Source organism: Cyprinus carpio, chromosome B23, assembly GCF_018340385.1.
Source record: "Cyprinus carpio isolate SPL01 chromosome B23, ASM1834038v1, whole genome shotgun sequence".
NCBI classification, from domain to species: Eukaryota; Metazoa; Chordata; class Actinopteri; order Cypriniformes; family Cyprinidae; genus Cyprinus; species Cyprinus carpio.
This window is the reverse complement of record NC_056619.1, coordinates 19,400,091-19,418,625: the sequence shown is the minus strand read 5'-3', so window position 1 is coordinate 19,418,625 and position 18,535 is coordinate 19,400,091. Positions and strand designations below refer to the sequence as shown.

General features: G+C 35.4%; 2 protein-coding genes across 2 annotated transcripts; both read right to left on the bottom strand.

The window, feature by feature from the left end:
• Positions 1-1,404: 1,404 nt before the first annotated feature.
• Positions 1,405-12,533, bottom strand: LOC109060500 (L-rhamnose-binding lectin CSL3-like). The gene is made up of 12 exons (XM_042750526.1): positions 12,489-12,533; positions 12,379-12,402; positions 12,186-12,268; positions 11,838-11,973; positions 11,593-11,702; positions 8,305-8,315; positions 2,705-2,762; positions 2,595-2,618; positions 2,431-2,487; positions 2,096-2,231; positions 1,846-1,955; positions 1,405-1,749 (listed from the first exon to the last, which is right to left on the bottom strand). The coding sequence occupies exons 4-12, from the start codon at positions 11,879-11,881 to the stop codon at positions 1,667-1,669; spliced, it is 633 nt and encodes a 210-aa protein (XP_042606460.1). The 5' UTR covers positions 11,882-11,973; positions 12,186-12,268; positions 12,379-12,402; positions 12,489-12,533; the 3' UTR covers positions 1,405-1,666.
• A 2,163-nt stretch (positions 12,534-14,696) lies between these two features.
• On the bottom strand, positions 14,697-17,233 carry LOC109060497 (L-rhamnose-binding lectin CSL2-like). The gene is made up of 9 exons (XM_042751503.1): positions 17,083-17,233; positions 16,970-16,993; positions 16,787-16,861; positions 16,581-16,716; positions 16,362-16,471; positions 16,211-16,255; positions 15,299-15,419; positions 15,089-15,193; positions 14,697-14,856 (listed from the first exon to the last, which is right to left on the bottom strand). Exons 1-9 carry the CDS (start codon positions 17,126-17,128, stop codon positions 14,850-14,852), a joined length of 669 nt encoding a protein of 222 aa, XP_042607437.1. The 5' UTR covers positions 17,129-17,233; the 3' UTR covers positions 14,697-14,849.
• Between the last annotated feature and the right edge of the window lie 1,302 nt (positions 17,234-18,535).

The window sequence follows — 18,535 nt, the reverse complement described above, 5'->3', positions numbered from 1 at the left end:
GCCAAGGCCCGTCCATGAGGCCGTTTGACCGACATGTCAAACAACCAATCACAGTTCGTTTCGTTCAGCATCACGTTTCGGGGCGTAGAAATGTCGGCACAATAACAGACCAGTGTGTAAAACTCTCGGACATATGTTAAAGATTCTATGCCATGAATTTTTAATATTTCACATCCTGATAAGCGCTCGTTGTCAAAGTTGTAAAGACGACAGCTTTCTTCTTTCGTGATGGGGTTTGGAGCCATGGCATCTTTGTTTCCAGGCGGAACATTAACAAAAAAGGCACACATCTCCTGGAAATCCTGTAGAATTCAACCAATCCAATGACGACTTCGACACTCCTAAAGTGTTTCCACTTTTGTGTGCCAGCGGTCTGTGGGCGTGACGTCTGAGGCTGAGACTAGATTACGTGTGGACTGGAAACATCTGTTATTTTTCAGTTTCTTCTTCGCATGTGTTTTGGAAATTCTGTAAAGAAGATGTGTAATAGCGCCCCCTACCATATAACAATGAAAACATTCTCGGAGCTCAAGTAGACCACTGCTTCCCAAACCTGTCCTGGAGGACCCCCTGCCCTGCACATTTTGTATGTCTTAAATGTAATTTTAAGTATATTTCTGAGAAGCACATTTCTGAGAAGAACATAAAAAGTACACTAAAAGTAACCTATACTTTCATATTTTTAGTTTAAAAGCATGAATAAACTTTTTTTTTTTTTTGTACATTTTTTTTTTTTATCCTGAATCATTGTGATTCAGGAAATTATTGCTTTTTGTTAGTGTGTGTAATGCCGGCCAGTAACTAGTTTTATACAGGAGTATTTTAGAACTAATAGTATATTGTTGGTTGAGTACAGGCAGTGGTCGAATTGTACAAAAAAAATCAAGAGGGAAGATGTCATAACAAATGATTTTTATTTAACAAAAAAAAGCTTTATTAAATGAACTATGGTTTATGAGTTGTTGTTGTCCTTGTGGGGCCTGAAATGTCAAAAGTTTTACTTTTTTTGTGGGGACATTTAGTCTTCCCAATGTAGGTTAAACTAATGCACACACACACACACACACTTGCATGCACACAATCTGTGTGTCTGTGTACCAGATGACCTAAATGATGAACCTTATTAGGGGTTTGTGATATAGAAAAAAATTTGGGGAAATTTTAGGAGGATTTTTTTCGATAATGATAATAAATATTTTGCTGAGTAAGTTTTTGTGCTGGTGTAGGCTTACGTTATATCCTTATATCAGGGGAATGTCTTTAAACTCTAATCAATGAAATGCCATACCTTTTTATGTTGTCTTCTTTTTAAAGAACGTCAGAAACTGCGTTTGAAACATTGGCTAGAGAATTTGAGTTGTTCTCTCACCAGATCTCTTGATTGTTCTCAATTAATGAGTTTCCTTTCAGAGTAGATGGGTTTTATTTTTTTTATACAGTTTGATGTTCAACAACATTATAGTTACATACATTTATGCAGATAAAAGTATGTGTAACAAAAATATCTAACAGAGAGACAGAGAGTCCGATAGTCTAACAGACAGAATCCCACAAATTATCTATAATTATATTTTATTATCTATAATATTATTATCTATACTGTTTTCTATTCACACAAAACATAAAATACATTAACGTGACAGGGTCACTAAATTACAGTTGTACATCACTTCCAGGTACTTATGGACACTGTGACGGGATCAGAGTGGACAGAATCTAATGCACCTATTTGGTTTCTTCGCAGTGCATCAAACAGACAAAAACAAAGATTATTATTTGTTATCATCTACATAGCATGTCTGAAGCTAAAGAATTTTATGATTAATTATCAACTTCAAAATGTACCTTTTCTGACACAGACGTAATCCACATCCAGGTATTTATAAGTGCCAGCACAAGGATCAGAGAAAACTGAGTTCACTGCTGGAACAGAACAGCTCTTTCTTCCATCACACCTGGACAGACAATGACAAGTACTTAAGCAGAGCTTTAATATTCCATTGTCATAAGAATTATATTTTCTTGCTCTTGTAAAATTAAGCATAAAATTAAATTGCCAACAAACAATCTTTTCTCTACTATGTGTTGATCCTACCGAGTGGACATCGTATGGAGGGATGTTCTTCGAAAGCAGTTCATATTTGAGGTTTGATGAGCTGGTACGCTACGAGCGCATGTTGTGCGATCAGTCCGCCCATAGTTGGCTTTAATGACCTTTATTAATCCCAAAACTGACACATGCAAAAAATAATAATTAATCTATTTATTTATTTATTTATTTAAAAATATCATGAGAATGGTAGTAAAGTTAGGGGTCCAGGTCTCCTCCTGTTCTCCTCTTTTCTATTAATTACTTCCTGTCTCTCTCATTCTGTGCAATTTTGGCACAGAAGACCAAAAATATAACTTAGAAATGATCAAATTACTCACCGCATCTGAGGCTCACAGATTTTCCTTCACAGGCCACTGTTCTTTTGGCTTCTACTCCTGCAGGGAGGAAACATGCAAGATAATACACTTACTTAATTTTGTTCTGTACTTGAAAATCTTTTTTATTTAATGAGTTTGTACATTATACATTATGCAGTTCTTACCATGTTGACACAGGAAGAGCAGCACTGAAAGTCAAAATTAAAAGAAATGAATTGAAACGCAGATTAGAACATTTGAAATCAATGAAGTTAAATTCAAAATCAAAACTTACAAATGATCCAGCTTAGCTTTTGCACCAGCATGTTGAATGTGTGAACAGAAGGAAAACTCTAGAATTCTCTTAAGAAGAAACATCTGCACATGGTATTTATAGCAAACATAATCTGTTTACTGTAGATAACAAATGCGGAAATAGGAGTTCAGAATCTCAGAACTTTTAAAATCCATATGTAGCTATAAAAATTAATCACACTTCTGTTGATCATTAAATTAGCTGACTGTACATTCAAAATGTTTTATGATGTTTTGTATCCTATTTTACTGCTTTGTTTTGATCATAATTTCAGTCACTTATGAAGTGTCCTGAAAATATCTGGAAAAGTTTTTCTGTTTTGTGCATTCACACTAACAGAGCTATCCCTTCACCCTGTTCTGTGCTCATCCCGAACGGTCCCGTAAAGTGTTTCACAATCCTTATTCTGGAGACACAAACATATTTTCTAACTCCTTCTTCTTCTGTTGAAGACGAAGTATCACCTCTAGGGGAAATGATAAATGTGATGTTACATTTTCTGAAGAAAATATAAATTTTATTGTGTATTGAGTCAAGGGCCAAGGGAATTTATATTAATAATACCAGAAAACCAATTTAGATTTCTGCGAGGAAAATAGAAGTATTATGGTTAAAACTCACAGTATGACTCTATTAACAACTGTAATAAATGTAAGAATTATTTTATGCTTGCCATTTTTATCAGTACATATAATGTTGTGATCTTTGGTTGGTCATGAAGTTTTTTATGAACCAGAAAATCTCATGTTATATCCTTATGATCTTGAGTTTTGAGCATTCCTCATTATTTATTTGCATACTTTGATCATATATTAGACATTTACTACTTTTTCTCTTTCATAAAAATCGTAACAGACATGCTTGCTGCATCTTATAAGATCTAAGAACCATCCATGTTTTATATACTCCTATCTTATAAAATTGGCCATCTATTTCTTATTGTTCTAATTAATAATGTATGTAATTATATGAGATGTTATGTAGAGACCACTGCTTGGCTCAGACAAACTGACCAGTTGTTTGTCTGCTATTGTGGTGTGAAGAAGGGTATGGGCATATCCATGCACCTTTGCCAGGTTTTATAAGGTCAACATTTATGCTCATCATGCTCTGAGTTCGGTGGTTCTTATGGAGTGGCCTTGATGTACAGGTGGGTGGCATTCCTCATGACTTTGTTGATATGTCATCCAATAGTGTTTACACTGCATCTGGCGGTCAGTAGGAATGAAACAGAATGCTAGTTACGTATGTAACTGTGATTCTGTGAATTCCGGATGACCTGCAGAGTTCTTTGTCACTCGAAATGCGTAAGAAAGGCGTACTGAGGCAAAGTGCTGAGCTACTGCGGCTTATAACCCCAGGGCTCAGCATACGTCACTACGTGACTTTGTTGGTATATTTTCTCAACCTATCAAGCTGGTGCTGTGATTATCCAGTAGTGTTTACACGGCCATTGGCAGTCATCCGGAATTCACAGAACCACAGTTGCATATAAGCATTTTCTTATATGCATTTTCTATATATATATTATTCAATTAAATTGGGACATTTACCATGTTGACACAGAAACAGCAGCAGCTATTCTAATTAATTGCATTACAAACACCACATTAAACATCCAGGCTGAATCAATTACACGATGAAGCATATTCTATCATGTGCTGATATGGTTGATAGTACACCTGAAAGGTTGGAGGCAGGTTCCTTGAATCATGTCATCTTAAGTTGGTGAATGTTAAAATATGATGTATGTCTATGTGAAATGTTAAGCTCGATATTCAAAGGTGAAAACTTATTATGACACTAGCGTTTTGTTTTAGGCAAAGTTAGCAGACAATATTTCTTAAGAAATCTGAATTTTATATCCAAGTAAAGAGAGTTTTGCAAAAAATAAAAAATAAAAAAATAATTTGTCTTTATGTGTAAAACACTTGCAAATAATATTACACATCATTGGTTGTTTATACTAGGCTACATGTATCTACAGCCACATTTAAAGATCTAACTGCTTTGCATAAAAGGTCAAAAGTTACTTTCAAACAACAGGCCTAAGAAGCAAGGCTCTAGACAGCAAACATTTTTTGACGATCCTTCAAATTCTGCACAGAATTCTCTGTTATAAACAGATGCTGGTGTAGAAATCCAGAGGTAGTGGTGTTAACTATAATCATGGTGTCTTGGCAGAAACAGTCAAATGTTATTATTTTATTTCAGGGTTTGTACAACCTTCTGATAGAAAAATTCAAGCACTTTTCAATGACTTTAAAGTATTTCACACTATTTTCAGAACATCAAAGCTCTAAAAATTATCCGATTTAAATGTTTCTTTTAATGGATGACCAAAATATGACCATTGTGATAAACACTTATTTAAAATGGAAAAAATAAAATAAAATACATACATATATATATATCACATTACCACAGTAGAAGGCAACAGAGGAGCACTTGTTGTCTTATTAGTCATTAATTTCTACTTATTGTACTTTATATTACTGTGGCAAGAATGAGGTAGTGGTCCCTTTAAGGGCTGGGCAAGGGATTTTGAAGTTCTCACAATAAGACAGCGTTTGATCTTGCCATTTGAGAAGCATTTCAGGAGTTGGAAGAACTGCCTGCATGCTTAAATGTGTCAAGTATAAGCTGGCGCTTGATTTTTTTCTGACAAGTGTATCTGCATTCTCAAACATGCCTCTTAAATCGCCTGTGATTTAGGCCTAACCTTACCCAAAAGAAGTATACTTCGACTTTATTTTATTAAGTACACTTAAGTAAAGCTCAAGTATATTTTAAAGAGTACTTTATGGAGTAAGTATACAAATATCAGTATACTTGTAAGTGCTCTATTTCAATACTAATTGAGACTAAATTGGCCCAATTTCTAGTATATAAAAGTACACTTTTAAGTATACTTTAAGTATAACAGTAGTAAACTTTGAGTACACAACTAGTTTACCTCTATGTTTTTAGTTTGTACTGCAACAATACTAAAAGTGAACTTTAAGGTATACTGTTAGTTTACTAATTAAATAATTGTAGCATTTTTAGTACACTTTGAAGTATAGATGGGCGCTGCACAGGGGCGACCAGCAGTACAGTCGGTCTGTTTTGTCTTTTTTGTTTGTTTGATTAGTTGTTAGTTGTGATCATTGTAATCTTTATCGGTATAAACCGTCATTAGATGTACTGTCTAACAGGCCGTTATTATAGTCACTATGAGTCGCGTATGGGAGCTGGCTTTAATAGTTGGGTCGATACTGTTTGTCATCAGCGTGGCAAGTGAACCGGCCAGCAACGCGGAGGCACATGTACGCTACAACAGAGACTTTCTCTTAAAACTGAGCGCCTACGCGGGCTATTGGAATTATAACGATGTAAACATACCCACGGAGATAAAAAATAACTGTCAATGACAAGGAATACAAGAGGAAATGAGGGAAGAGGGGAGGAGTTCGCCAAAGACTCAAGAAGAGGAAAACAAAAGTGCCACTTCCAACTATCATTCTCTCTAACGTACAATCGCTAAAAAGAAAAGCAGACGAGTTGTGAGTAAACACTCGTTACCTGCATGAATATAGGGAAGCCTGTATCTTAGCCTTCTCTGAAACTTGGCTTAATGATACTGTGCCAGACTCCGAAGTTTGTCCTGAAGGATTTAGTTTAGTATGTTTGGATCGATGCAGCATGGCTACAGGCAAGGAACACGGGGGCGTGTGCGTGATGATAAACGACAGATGGTGCAAAACAACTGTGGTAAGAAAAAGATTTGCACTAAAGATATTGAACTTTTATCAGTTTCTATGTGCCCCTCGTATCTTTCCCGTGAATTCCCACAAATATTTCTGACTGTTGTCTGTTTACACCCAAGAGCAGACATAAACAATGCAGCAGACATTATTTTTAATATCACCCAAGAATTGGATAAAATCTCACCAGATGCGCCCAAGTTTATTATGGGGGACTTTAATAACTGTACCCTCAAAAAAACTCTGTCTACCTATTCACAGTATGTCACCTGTCCAACACGAAAAGATAAAATTATCAATTTATGCTATGGCTCCATCCCCAAGGCATACTCATCTAGTGCCAGGGCCTCCCTGGGTGGCTCAGATCACAACACTGTCCTACTAAGACCCACTTATAAACAGGTTTTGAAAAGGGTTAAGCCTGTGGAAAAGCAGATTCAGGTGTGGGATGAGGACAGTATAGAGACATTGAAAGGATGCCTGGAGTGTACAAACTGGACCATTTTCGAGGACTCTTCAGCTGACCTGCACGAACAGACAGATGCTATCTCGGGCTACATAGACTTCTGTGTGAGTGCGGTCATTCCAACTAAAATCATCAAGGTGTACCCAAATAATAAACCGTGGGTGACGAAAGAACTAAAGGACATACTAAATGAGAAAAAGAGACTCTTCGCTTCAGGAAGCTTACAGAACAGAAAAGATATGCAAAGGAAGATAAATAAGGAGATCTATAAGGCCAGGTGTCAGTACAAGGACAAGATACAGAGTACCCTGGCTGCAGGGAATTCAAGGGCTGCATGGACTGGTATAAAGTTGATGGCCAACAGCCCCCTTCAAGACAGGGAAAAAAATTGACTTCATGGACGACGCAGCATCCCTTGTTTTGGCCAACAACTTAAATGAACATTTTACCCGTTTTGAAATAAATGATAATGATAATATCTCTGCCTGGCAACAGATTGTGATGGACGATGCTGGGATGGAGAGCACTTTGATTATCAAGAAGGAGAAGGTCCAGCGAGTGTTTGAGAGGACTAATGTACGAAAAAGCCCGGGGCCGGATAACATTGGACGCAGAGTGCTGAAGTACTGTGCGGTCCAATTAAGTGGTATTTTCTGTTCCCTCTTCCAACGTTCAATAGACACCCAGGTGGTTCCACTGCTTTGGAAAACAGCAGTTGTGAACCCCCTTCCCAAAGTCTCCCATCCATCCTCATCCAAGGATTACAGGCCTATTGCCCTCACCTCTCTTTTAGTTAAATCACTTGAGCAGATCATTAAAACACACATCATGAATTCCTGTAGACATGCTCTTGACACTCTACAATTTGCTTATAGACTTGGGAGGGGGACGGATGATGCCATTGTAGTGCTTTTAAATGATCTGTATACACACCTGGAGGGTTGTAAAACACATGCTCGTATTTTATTTGCAGACTTTTCATCAGGATTCAATACAATCCACCCACAAATTTTAGCAAACAGACTTAGAGACAATTTCCAACTAAACGCAACACTAATTAAATGGATCTTGGACTTCCTGAGTGGGCGGCCACAAAGAGTAAGGGTGGGGAACACATTATCTGGGGTCCGTTTCACTTCAATTGGGACACCACAGGGTAGTGTCTTGTCACCACTATTACATATATTGTACACTGACTGTTGTCGCAGTAGGTACCACTGCTGTGATTAGTTTATTGGAGCGAGATAAAACTGAACACAGTCCAGTGTTGCATGAATTTGTTGACTGGTGTGAAGCCTCCCAGTTGCATTTGAATACGTCCAAGACCAAAGAGTTGGTCTTTGATTTCAGACATGGGGCTCCCTCACCCACTCCAACTCTGATAAAAGGAGAGGAGATAGAGATGGTGACGGAGTATAAATATCTTGGTCTTATCATTGACCGTAAATTATCCTGGGATCAGTGTGCTGATGCCGTTTTTAAAAAGGGTCAACAACGTTTATATTTTCTTAGAAAACTTAATTATTTTAATGTTGATAACAAAATTTTCTCTTTTCTATAAGTCTCTTATTGAGAGTATTCTCTCCCACTGTGTTTTATGCTGGTATGGACATTCAAAATCCACCCACAGGAACAAATTGGGGAAGATTGTTAAAACCTGTGGAAGAATCATTGGTAAACAACAGGTAGACCTGAACCAACTATATCTGACGAGATTGGCACAGAAGGCAGACAAGGTTTGCATGGATACAACCCATCCACTTTCAGTGGAGTTCAAGCCTCTCCCTTCTGGTCGTAGATATAGATACCCTACGGTTAGAACCAACCGAGCAAATAACTCATTCATTCCAATGGCAATAACCCAGTCAAATAAGGTATAGGGAGGGGTATGACTGGAGAACATATGTGTAGCAGTTTTTATTTTTATTTTTTTATTTATGATATTGTGCATGTGGATAATGTTTGTGTTGTGGATTATGTGTCAGTATGTCTGTACTGCATAACAAATTGCCTCTCTGAGGACATTAAAGTTTTCTAAGTCTAAGTCTAAGTCATAGTCTCAGTAAACTAAACTACTAATTCAGTAGTTTTATACTGCAAGTATACTTGTAAGTTTTCTTTAAGTGAAATTTATACATCATACTTTAAGTATACTACTACGTCCCTGTTTATTAATTTGTATATATATTTTTTTAAATGAAAATCTGAACACACAAAACATAAAAAAAAAGAACACGGAATCTGCTTGTATACAGTAACATTTTATTCTAGCTTTGTGCATTCTTAATAATAATTCTTAATAAACACTTGAATGTGGGTAAGTTTCATGAAAATAAATAAATAAATAAACAATATTTTAAACAAAAAGGTGAATAAAAAACACGAATTGGATTCAGAATGATAATCAAAACGTACAGTAGATGGAGTCGATCAACACCCCAAAGCTTGACCATCTTTATTACTTCTTAATAGGTCAACATTTTATTCCATAACATTACAGATTTGATGCTGTTTTATGTCTGTTGATCATGTTAGATTACGTGTGGACTAGAAGCATCTGTTATTTTTCAGTTTCTTCTTCGCTTGTGTGTTGGAAATACTGCACAGAAGATGTGTAATAGCGCCACCTACCGTATAACAACGAAAACCTTCTCAGAGTACAAGTATAGCCTAGACCAGTGGTTCCCAATCCTGGTCCTGGAGAACCCCCAACACTGCACGCTTTTGGTGTCTCTCTTATCTGACACACACATTTGAGGTCTTGGAGTCTTCACTAATGAGCTGATGAGTTGAATCAGGTGTGTTTGAATAGGGAGACATCTAAAATATCATAGTTGTACTTTTTTGTGGGGACATAATGTAACAGTAATGTTATGTCCTCACTCATCATGTCATCACTCTGTCATCACTCTCTGTCATGTTCGCATGCTTAAACGCCAGCAAGAGCCTATATCCCCGCCCGCCCCTGACCAGGTACGGTAACTGTTAACTTTACCATCGTTCAAAATGTCCAATGAATCGGCATTAGCAGAGACCATCAGAAGAGCCGTCCTGGCGGCTATTCAAAATGTTTCAACAACGACAGCAACCACCTGAGTGATGATGAGTGATGAGTGAGGACATAACACCCAGTCAAAGTGAGACCCCTCGTGGCTGGCTATTATGGATACAGGTCATCATAAGTCCCGCACTTTTCATAAAAGTGACACTAACCTACTCTTCAAATACAGTTTCTCCAAACGTGTTTATTATTTTAGGTTGTTATTATCATGATAATCCATGTCCAAGAGTCAATTTCCTCAGATGAGATGGTTTTTATTCGTTACTTATTTGACACGATGCTATAAACACACACTGACCTCCTCAAGCTTTTATTTTGGCACTTCCGGTTATCTGCATTTTGAATTTGCATATTAGTTAAATATTTAGTTTCACCCGAAACATTTAGATTCAACATTTAGATTTACATTTAGATTTAGATTTAACATTAAGATTTAACATTTAGATTTAACATTTAGATTTAACATTTAGATTTAGATTTAACATTTAGATTTAACATTTAGATTTAGATTTAACATTTATATTTATATTTAGATTTAACATTTAGATTTAGATTTAACATTTAGATTTAGATTTAACATTTGATTTAGATTTAGCATTTAGATTTAACATTTAACATTTAGGTGTAACATTTAATATTTAAATTTAACCATTTAAAATATCTCTAAGTTGACAATATTGTTGTAAATGTGCTAAAAAGTGACTGTCAAAAATTCATACCAGTTTTTTAAACATTGTTTGAAGCTAAATGTGACAAAATGTTGCTGTCATTTTCAGTGTGGGCCGCTTTACAAACAGCGCCCCATAAATGATGACCCTTATTAGGGGTTTGTGATATTGAGAAAAATTCTGGGGAAATTTTTGGATGATTTTTGTCAATAACGATAATAAATATAAAATATTTATTAATTTATAATATGTGTTTTTGTGCTGGTGTGGGCTTACGTTATATCCTTATATCAGGGGAATGTCTTTAAACTCTAAACAATGAAATACCATACCTTATTATGTTATAATACCATGAAATACCATACCTTATTAATTATTTTTAAAGAATGTCAGAAATTGTGTTTGAAACATTGGCTAGAGAATTTGAGTTGTTCTCTCACCAGATCTCTTGATTGTTCTCAATTAATGAGGTTTGTAGATGCTGAGTTTCCTTTCAGAGTAGATGACGTTTTATTTCTTTTTATACACTTTGATGTTCAACAACATTATAGTTACATACATTTATGCAGATAAAAGTGTGTCAAACATGTATATCTAACAGAGAGTCAGGTAGTCTAACAGACAGAATGCCACAAATTATATATAATTATATTTTATTACCTATAATATTATTATCTAGACTGTTTTCTTTTCACACAAAACATAAAATACATTAACATGACAGGGTCACTAAATTACAGTTGTACATCACTTCCAGGTACTTATGGACACTGTGACGGGATCAGAGTGGATAGAATCTAATGCACCTATTTGGTTTCTTCGCAATGCATCGTAAACAGATAAAAACAAAGATTATTATTTGTTATCATCTACATAGCATGTCTGAAGCTAACGAATTTTGATTAATTATCAACTTCAAAATGTACCTTTTCTGACACAGACGTAATCCACATCCAGGTATTTATAAGTGCCAGCACAAGGATCAGAGAAAACTGAGTTCACTGCTGGAACAGAACAGCTCTTTCTTCCATCACACCTGGACAGACAAGTACTTGAGAATATCTTTAATATTCCAATGTCATAAGAATTATATTTTTCTTGCTCTTGTAAAATTAAGGATAAAATTAAATTGCCAACAAACAATCTTTTCTCTACTATGTGTTGATCCTACCGAGTGGACATCGTATGGAGGGATGTTCCTCGAAAGCAGTTCATATTTGAGGTTTGATGAGCTGGTACGCTACGAGCGCATGTTGTGCGATCAGTCCTCCCATAGTTGGCTTTAATGACCTTTATTAATCCCCAAGCTGACACATGTAAAAAATAATAATTCATCTATTTATTTATTTATTTATTTATTTATTTAAAAATATCATGAGAATGGTACAGTAGTAAAGTTAGGGGTCCAGGTCTCCTCCTGTTCTCCTCTTTTCTATTAATTACTTCCTGTCTCTCTCATTCTGTGCAATTTTGGCACAAAAGACCAAAAATATAACTTAGAAATGACTGAATTACTCACCACAGCTGAGGCTCACACATTTTCCTTCACAGGCCACTGTTTTTTTTTTTTTTTGTTTGTTTGTTTGTTTTTGGCTTCTACTCCTGCAGGGAGGAAACATGCAAGAAGATAATAAAATTACTTAATTTTGTTCTGTACTTGAAAATCTTTTTTATTTAATGAGTTTGTACATTATACATTATGCAGTTCTTACCATGTTGACACAGGAAGAGCAGCACTGAAAGTCAAAATTAAAAGAAATGAATTGAAATGCAGATTAGAACATTTGAAATCAATGAACTTAAATTCTAAAATAAAACTTACAAATGATCCAGCTTAGCTTTTGCACCAGCATGTTGAATGTGTGAACAGAAGAAAAATTCTCTTAAGGCACATGTGCACATGGTATTTATAATAAAGACAGATCCGTTATCATCTGTAAATAACAGATAACCAATCTTTTGTTGATTGTTAACTTGGTTGATTGTACATATCAAATGTTTTGTGATTCAATATTAACCTATTTTACTGCTATACAGGTTCTCTCAAAAAATTAGCATATTGTGAAAAAGTTCATTATTTTCCATAATGTAATGATAAAAATTAAACTTTCATATATTTTAGATTCATTGCACACCAACTGAAATATTTCAGGTCTTTTATTGTTTTAATACTGATGATTTTGGCATACAGCTCATGAAAACCCCAAATTCCTATTTTAAAAAATTAGCATATTTCATCCGACCAATAAAAGAAAAGTGTTTTTAATACAAAAAAAGTCAACCTTCAAATAATTATGTTCAGTTATGCACTCAATACTTGGTCGGGAATCCTTTTGCAGAAATGACTGCTTCAATGCGGTGTGGCATGGAGGCAATCAGCCTGTGGCACTGCTGAGGTGTTATGGAGGCCCAGGATGCTTCGATAGCGGCCTTAAGCTCATCCAGAGTGTTGGGTCTTGCGTCTCTCAACTTTCTCTTCACAATATCCCACAGATTCTCTATGGGGTTCAGGTCAGGAGAGTTGGCAGGCCAATTGAGCACAGTAATACCATGGTCAGTAAACCATTTACCAGTGGTTTTGGCACTGTGAGCAGGTGCCAGGTCGTGCTTAAAAAACGAAATCTTCATCTCCATAAAGCTTTTCAGCAGATGGAAGCATGAAGTGCTCCAAAATCTCCTGATAGCTAGCTGCATTGACCCTGCCCTTGATAAAACACAGTGGGCCAACACCAGCAGCTGACATGGCACCCCAGACCATCACTGACTGTGGGTACTTGACACTGGACTTCAGGCATTTTGGCATTTCCTTCTCCCCAGTCTTCCTCCAGACTCTGGCACCTTGATTTCCGAATGACATGCAAAATTTGCTTTCATCCGAAAGAAGTACTTTGGACCACTGAGCAACAGTCCAGTGCTGCTTCTCTGTAGCCCAGGTCAGGCGCTTCTGCCGCTGTTTCTGGTTCAAAAGCACACACCTGTGCACGGTGGCTCTGGATGTTTCTACTCCAGACTCAGTCCACTGCTTCCGCAGGTCCCCCAAGGTCTGGAATCGGTCCTTCTCCACAATCTTCCTCAGGGTCCGGTCACCTCTTCTCATTGTGCAGCGTTTTTTGCCACACTTTTTCCTTCCCACAGACTTCCCACTGAGGTGCCTTGATACAGCACTCTGGGAACAGCCTATTCGTTCAGAAATTTCTTTCTGTGTCTTACCCTCTCGCAATGATGGCCTTCTGGACAGCAGTCAGGTCGGCAGTCTTACCCATGATTGCGGTTTTGAGTAATGAACCAGGCTGGGAGTTTTTAAAAGCCTCAGGAATCTTTTGCAGGTGTTTAGAGTTAATTAGTTGATTCAGATGATTAGGTTAATAGCTCGTTTAGAGAACCTTTTCATGATATGCTAATTTTTTGAGATTTTGGGTTTTCATGAGCTGTATGCCAAAATCATCATTATTAAAACAATAAAAAGACCTGAAATATTTCAGTTGGTGTGCAATGAATCTAAAATATATGAAAGTTTAATTTTTATCATTACATTATGGAAAATAATGAACTTTTTCACAATATGCTAATTTTTTGAGAAGGACCTGTATTGATCATATGTTCAAACACCTTTAAGACCCAACTGAGACTCCTGACGATTTCCAGAAATGTTATTCCTGTTGTGGTATTGTATGATTTTGTGCATTCACACTCCCAGAGCTTTTACAGACCATGTTCTGTGGTCTTCTAGAGCAAATCGTTTCTCAGTCTGGTTTCTGGAGTTAAAACCAACACCTGCTGCATCTGATAAGATCAATGAACTGCCCAAATTACAATTATATACTTCTTAAATTGTACTTTTCCTATAAACATATAGCTGGCCATCTATTTCTTATTGTTCTAATCCATAGTATGTTATAGTAACATTTGTTTAATAAATGCTACTGTAATAATTTGTGTCATGTCATATGATTGTTCAAAGGAATGTGTGCGTGTGCGTGTGTGTGTGTGTGTGTGTGTGTGTGTGTGTGTGTGAAGGACGGGAGGCAGATTTCATTTCAACTGCAATTTATTTGTATGAAGCTTTTTGCAATAAACAGTTTCAAAGCAGATTTAAAGAAAACAGAAACAGAAATAACAGTGCTAAAGAAAAGGATGTGCTGCTTCTGCTCTTCCAGGTGGTTTCCTCACCGACTGATGCAGATCATGCTCTGTAACATTGAGACAAATCAAGCATTGCAGCATTATAATTTTCATTGAGATTCTGAGTCAATGTACACAATGAACCAACTTTATAAAGGTGCTGAAAATCAATCCAACCCTCAGAGAAAATAACTTTAAAAACTAATCAAAAACTGCCATTTGTTTAATTTATACCCCACTACTCTTATTGTTAATAGAACAATAAATACACATCAATAATAAGAAAAGTTTTTTACTCACTTTTTGCAGGAGTACGTCACTTCCAGGTACTTACGGACGTTTTTACACGGATCAGAGAACACCGAATTTGAAGCTATTACATGACAAGTCTTCTTTCCGTTGCACCTTACAAAGAAAAAATAAATCTTATTGCACTTTAATTTTTTGTAAATTTTCCATTGTTTGATTTTTAAGTGACTCTAGTCTAAATAGATGATGTTTCGGCTGTACCTGGAACTTATACGGGCAGTCTGAGAAGAGTAACAGTGTGTTGTAGTTGCTAATTTATATGGGCATTTTCCAAGATCCCGCCGTCCATAATTGGCATGATGAACAAAAATAACACCCTTCTCTGAAACAGAAAAACTGACGTTGATGATAATTTCACAAGTTATAGCTTACTATCATGTAAAATATGCTTTACAAAAAAAAAAGAAAAAAAAATGGCTTCAGTCTTTGAATTTCAAAGTTTCACATTTCATTAAATGTTTTACTTGCTGTTTTTTGTAATTATTTGTGAAACTTACTAGCTATTTCCAAGTGAAAATGATAACCAAGTTTGTTTTTTTTAGTGTGCTGTTACATTCACACACATTGGTTATTAACGAGAGTCTGCCCACTGCTGCTCCCAATTTATATATAAAAAAAAATCAATTTAAAGATCAATTTATTAAAAAAAAAAAACAAACGAAAAAAATATATTTGTTTATTTTAATAAATAACCTTTGGGAAACGCAGTGGCAGTGCACTGAATTTTGTTTACTTATAGTGAAGTTCTTCATTTGATCAAGCACCTAAAGTTTTTGGATGTGTGCATATATTTTTGGTACATTTTGAACATTGTTGACATTAAATAACATTGCATCTACATGCCAACTCATGTTAAGTTGACTGTCTGCATAATATCTGCTAACTCCTTATTGTGATTGTCTCCCAAAAGACATTTTACTGACTGTAAGTAACTTTGCAAGTATACATTAATGTAAACTTAGTCAACAGGATGTAGAATGGGCCATCAAAGTAAAGCAAAACCATATATATATATTAAACATTTGTGTAAAGAAAATTTAAAACACACACACATATAAAAAAAAATAAAATAAAAAAAATAAATAAAAAAAAACACTTTGAGATGATTCTTACCACAGGCAATGTGACTCTTGCTACCTTCACATGTTATGTGCTGCTCTAGAATTATTTTGGTGGAAAATAGGAACAAGGTTAAGTAATAATAGCAAAAGGATTTACCAAATTAGGAAATTAGGAAATTATGTGTATCAATCCATTGACTTACTAACTGGGCGACACTCATAAGACACTTTCAGGTATTTATACGTCCCAACACAAGGATCTTTGAAAACTGAGTTCACTGCAGAAACAGAGCAGCTGTTTCTTCCATTACACCTGATTCATGGACAGAGAATAACAAGTACTTAAAAATGAAGATACAAAAGTATTACGGTTGTTCCTTCTCTTGTAAAGTAATTAAATCTGCTATCAATTAATTAATTACCGAGTGATCATCGTATGGAGGGATGCTTTTTGGAAGCATTTAACATTTGAGAGCTGCCAAGATGGTCTTCCAGCAGAGCATGTTTTGCCATCAGTCCGTCCATAGTTGGCACCAAGGATATGTATGAATCCAGAGGCTTACACACATAAGAAGACCATGAGAATCATTGTAAAGTTTAAACACACAGTATGTGAGAAACTACTCACGACAACTGAGGGACGCAGATCCTCCTTCACAGGTCACTAGTTTTTTTGCAATGCCACTTGCAGAGAGGAAACATGCTGTTTAGGTGAGAAGAAATAGAAAAGTAAAATTACTCAAAATAAATCATGACATTTTGTCCCTTACTGAAAACCGGGGCTTTTTTGTATATTAACGGGACATCTTACCATGTTGACACAGCAACAGCAGCACTGTAAAATCAAACAGAGACAAATTGAAAAAACTAGACAGAAAAAAAACACTAACAAATTGAATTAAAGAAAAAATAAACAATACATACAAGTGACTCCACTTAGCTTTTGCACCAGCATGGTAGATTGGTACATGAGAACAAAAAGAAAATCTGGTCTTCAAAGTTACATTCATATGCAGATGGTATTTATAACAAACTCAGCGGATCTATCACCATCTGTTGACAACTGATAACAAAAGAGGAAATTACAGTTACACTTCATAATCTTGATTTAAATGTTATCATAAAAGTGTTCCCACGCCTCTTGAAAGTATTTGAAAGTGCCTGAAGCTGGTGTTTAGAAAAGAGTGGTAACTTTGTCATAAGGTTCTATGATATTATGAAAAAAACTTAACCTATCAACTGCATTACAAACACCACACAATAAACATCCAGGTTGAATTATAGTGTATGTTAAAATATGATAGCCTATGCCATGTATGTGTAGGCCTATGTGAAATGTAAAGTTTGGCTGGCATCTTCCTCTGAAAGCTGGCTGAGATCATGCACATTCATACTTTGACCACAGATGTTTCATCTTCTAGTGGTTTGTTTCAGACAAAGTAACTTCTGGCATTTCTTAATCTGAATTTTATATCTTAGCGATCACACTTTAACTGTATAAACTGTGTTCCTATTTTGCAGTATTTATTTTTTTTATTTTTCTTTATGTGTAGAACATAAACATAAACACACAAATTTGTATCGTTGGTGGTTTATGCATCAACAGCCACACTTAAAAGATATGTGAATATCATTGCATTAGATATTAAACCTGAATTTAAATAAATAAGCTATGGCACTTTTTAAGCAAAATAATTCACAGAAAATGGCTTTGTTAGATTTTAAATTATTTATAAAACTATTCATATATATTTTTCAGAATTTAATGTAAAGACATGTTTACTTGTGAGGACTTTATACATCCACTAAAATCACCTTGACACCAGATCAAAGTCCCTTTAAGACTATATCTAAAGTCTTTTGACCAGATCATGTATTTGGATTTATATGTTGTTATTTAATACAATAACTTTCAATCATTTGAAGTGTGACTTAACCCATTTAATCCCATATTTTTCTCACAAATAATAATATAAAAAATATCTTTAATTAAAAACCCCTTTAATAAATTAATAAACAATTTATACATTTATTTATTTTATGGAAAAGTGTGTGTTTTATGGCTGGTCACAATTGTGACCGGTGGGGATAATGTATACTGAAATTAAATTATTTCTGCAGTCATCAAAATTCTTATATATCTCAGCCCAGTTATTAACCCATTTTAAATTGTTTCATCACATTCTATGGTTACTATTATACATAAAAAATATAATAATAATAAAAAAAAAAAAAACTATACAACACTGAATATCTATATTAAGATAAAATAAATAGTTATCCCACTGGTCACTATTGTTGCCATCAACATGTTTACTCGTTCTGTGTCCACACTCAACAATGTGTACCAAAAATCTTTGTCATATATTTATGTTAA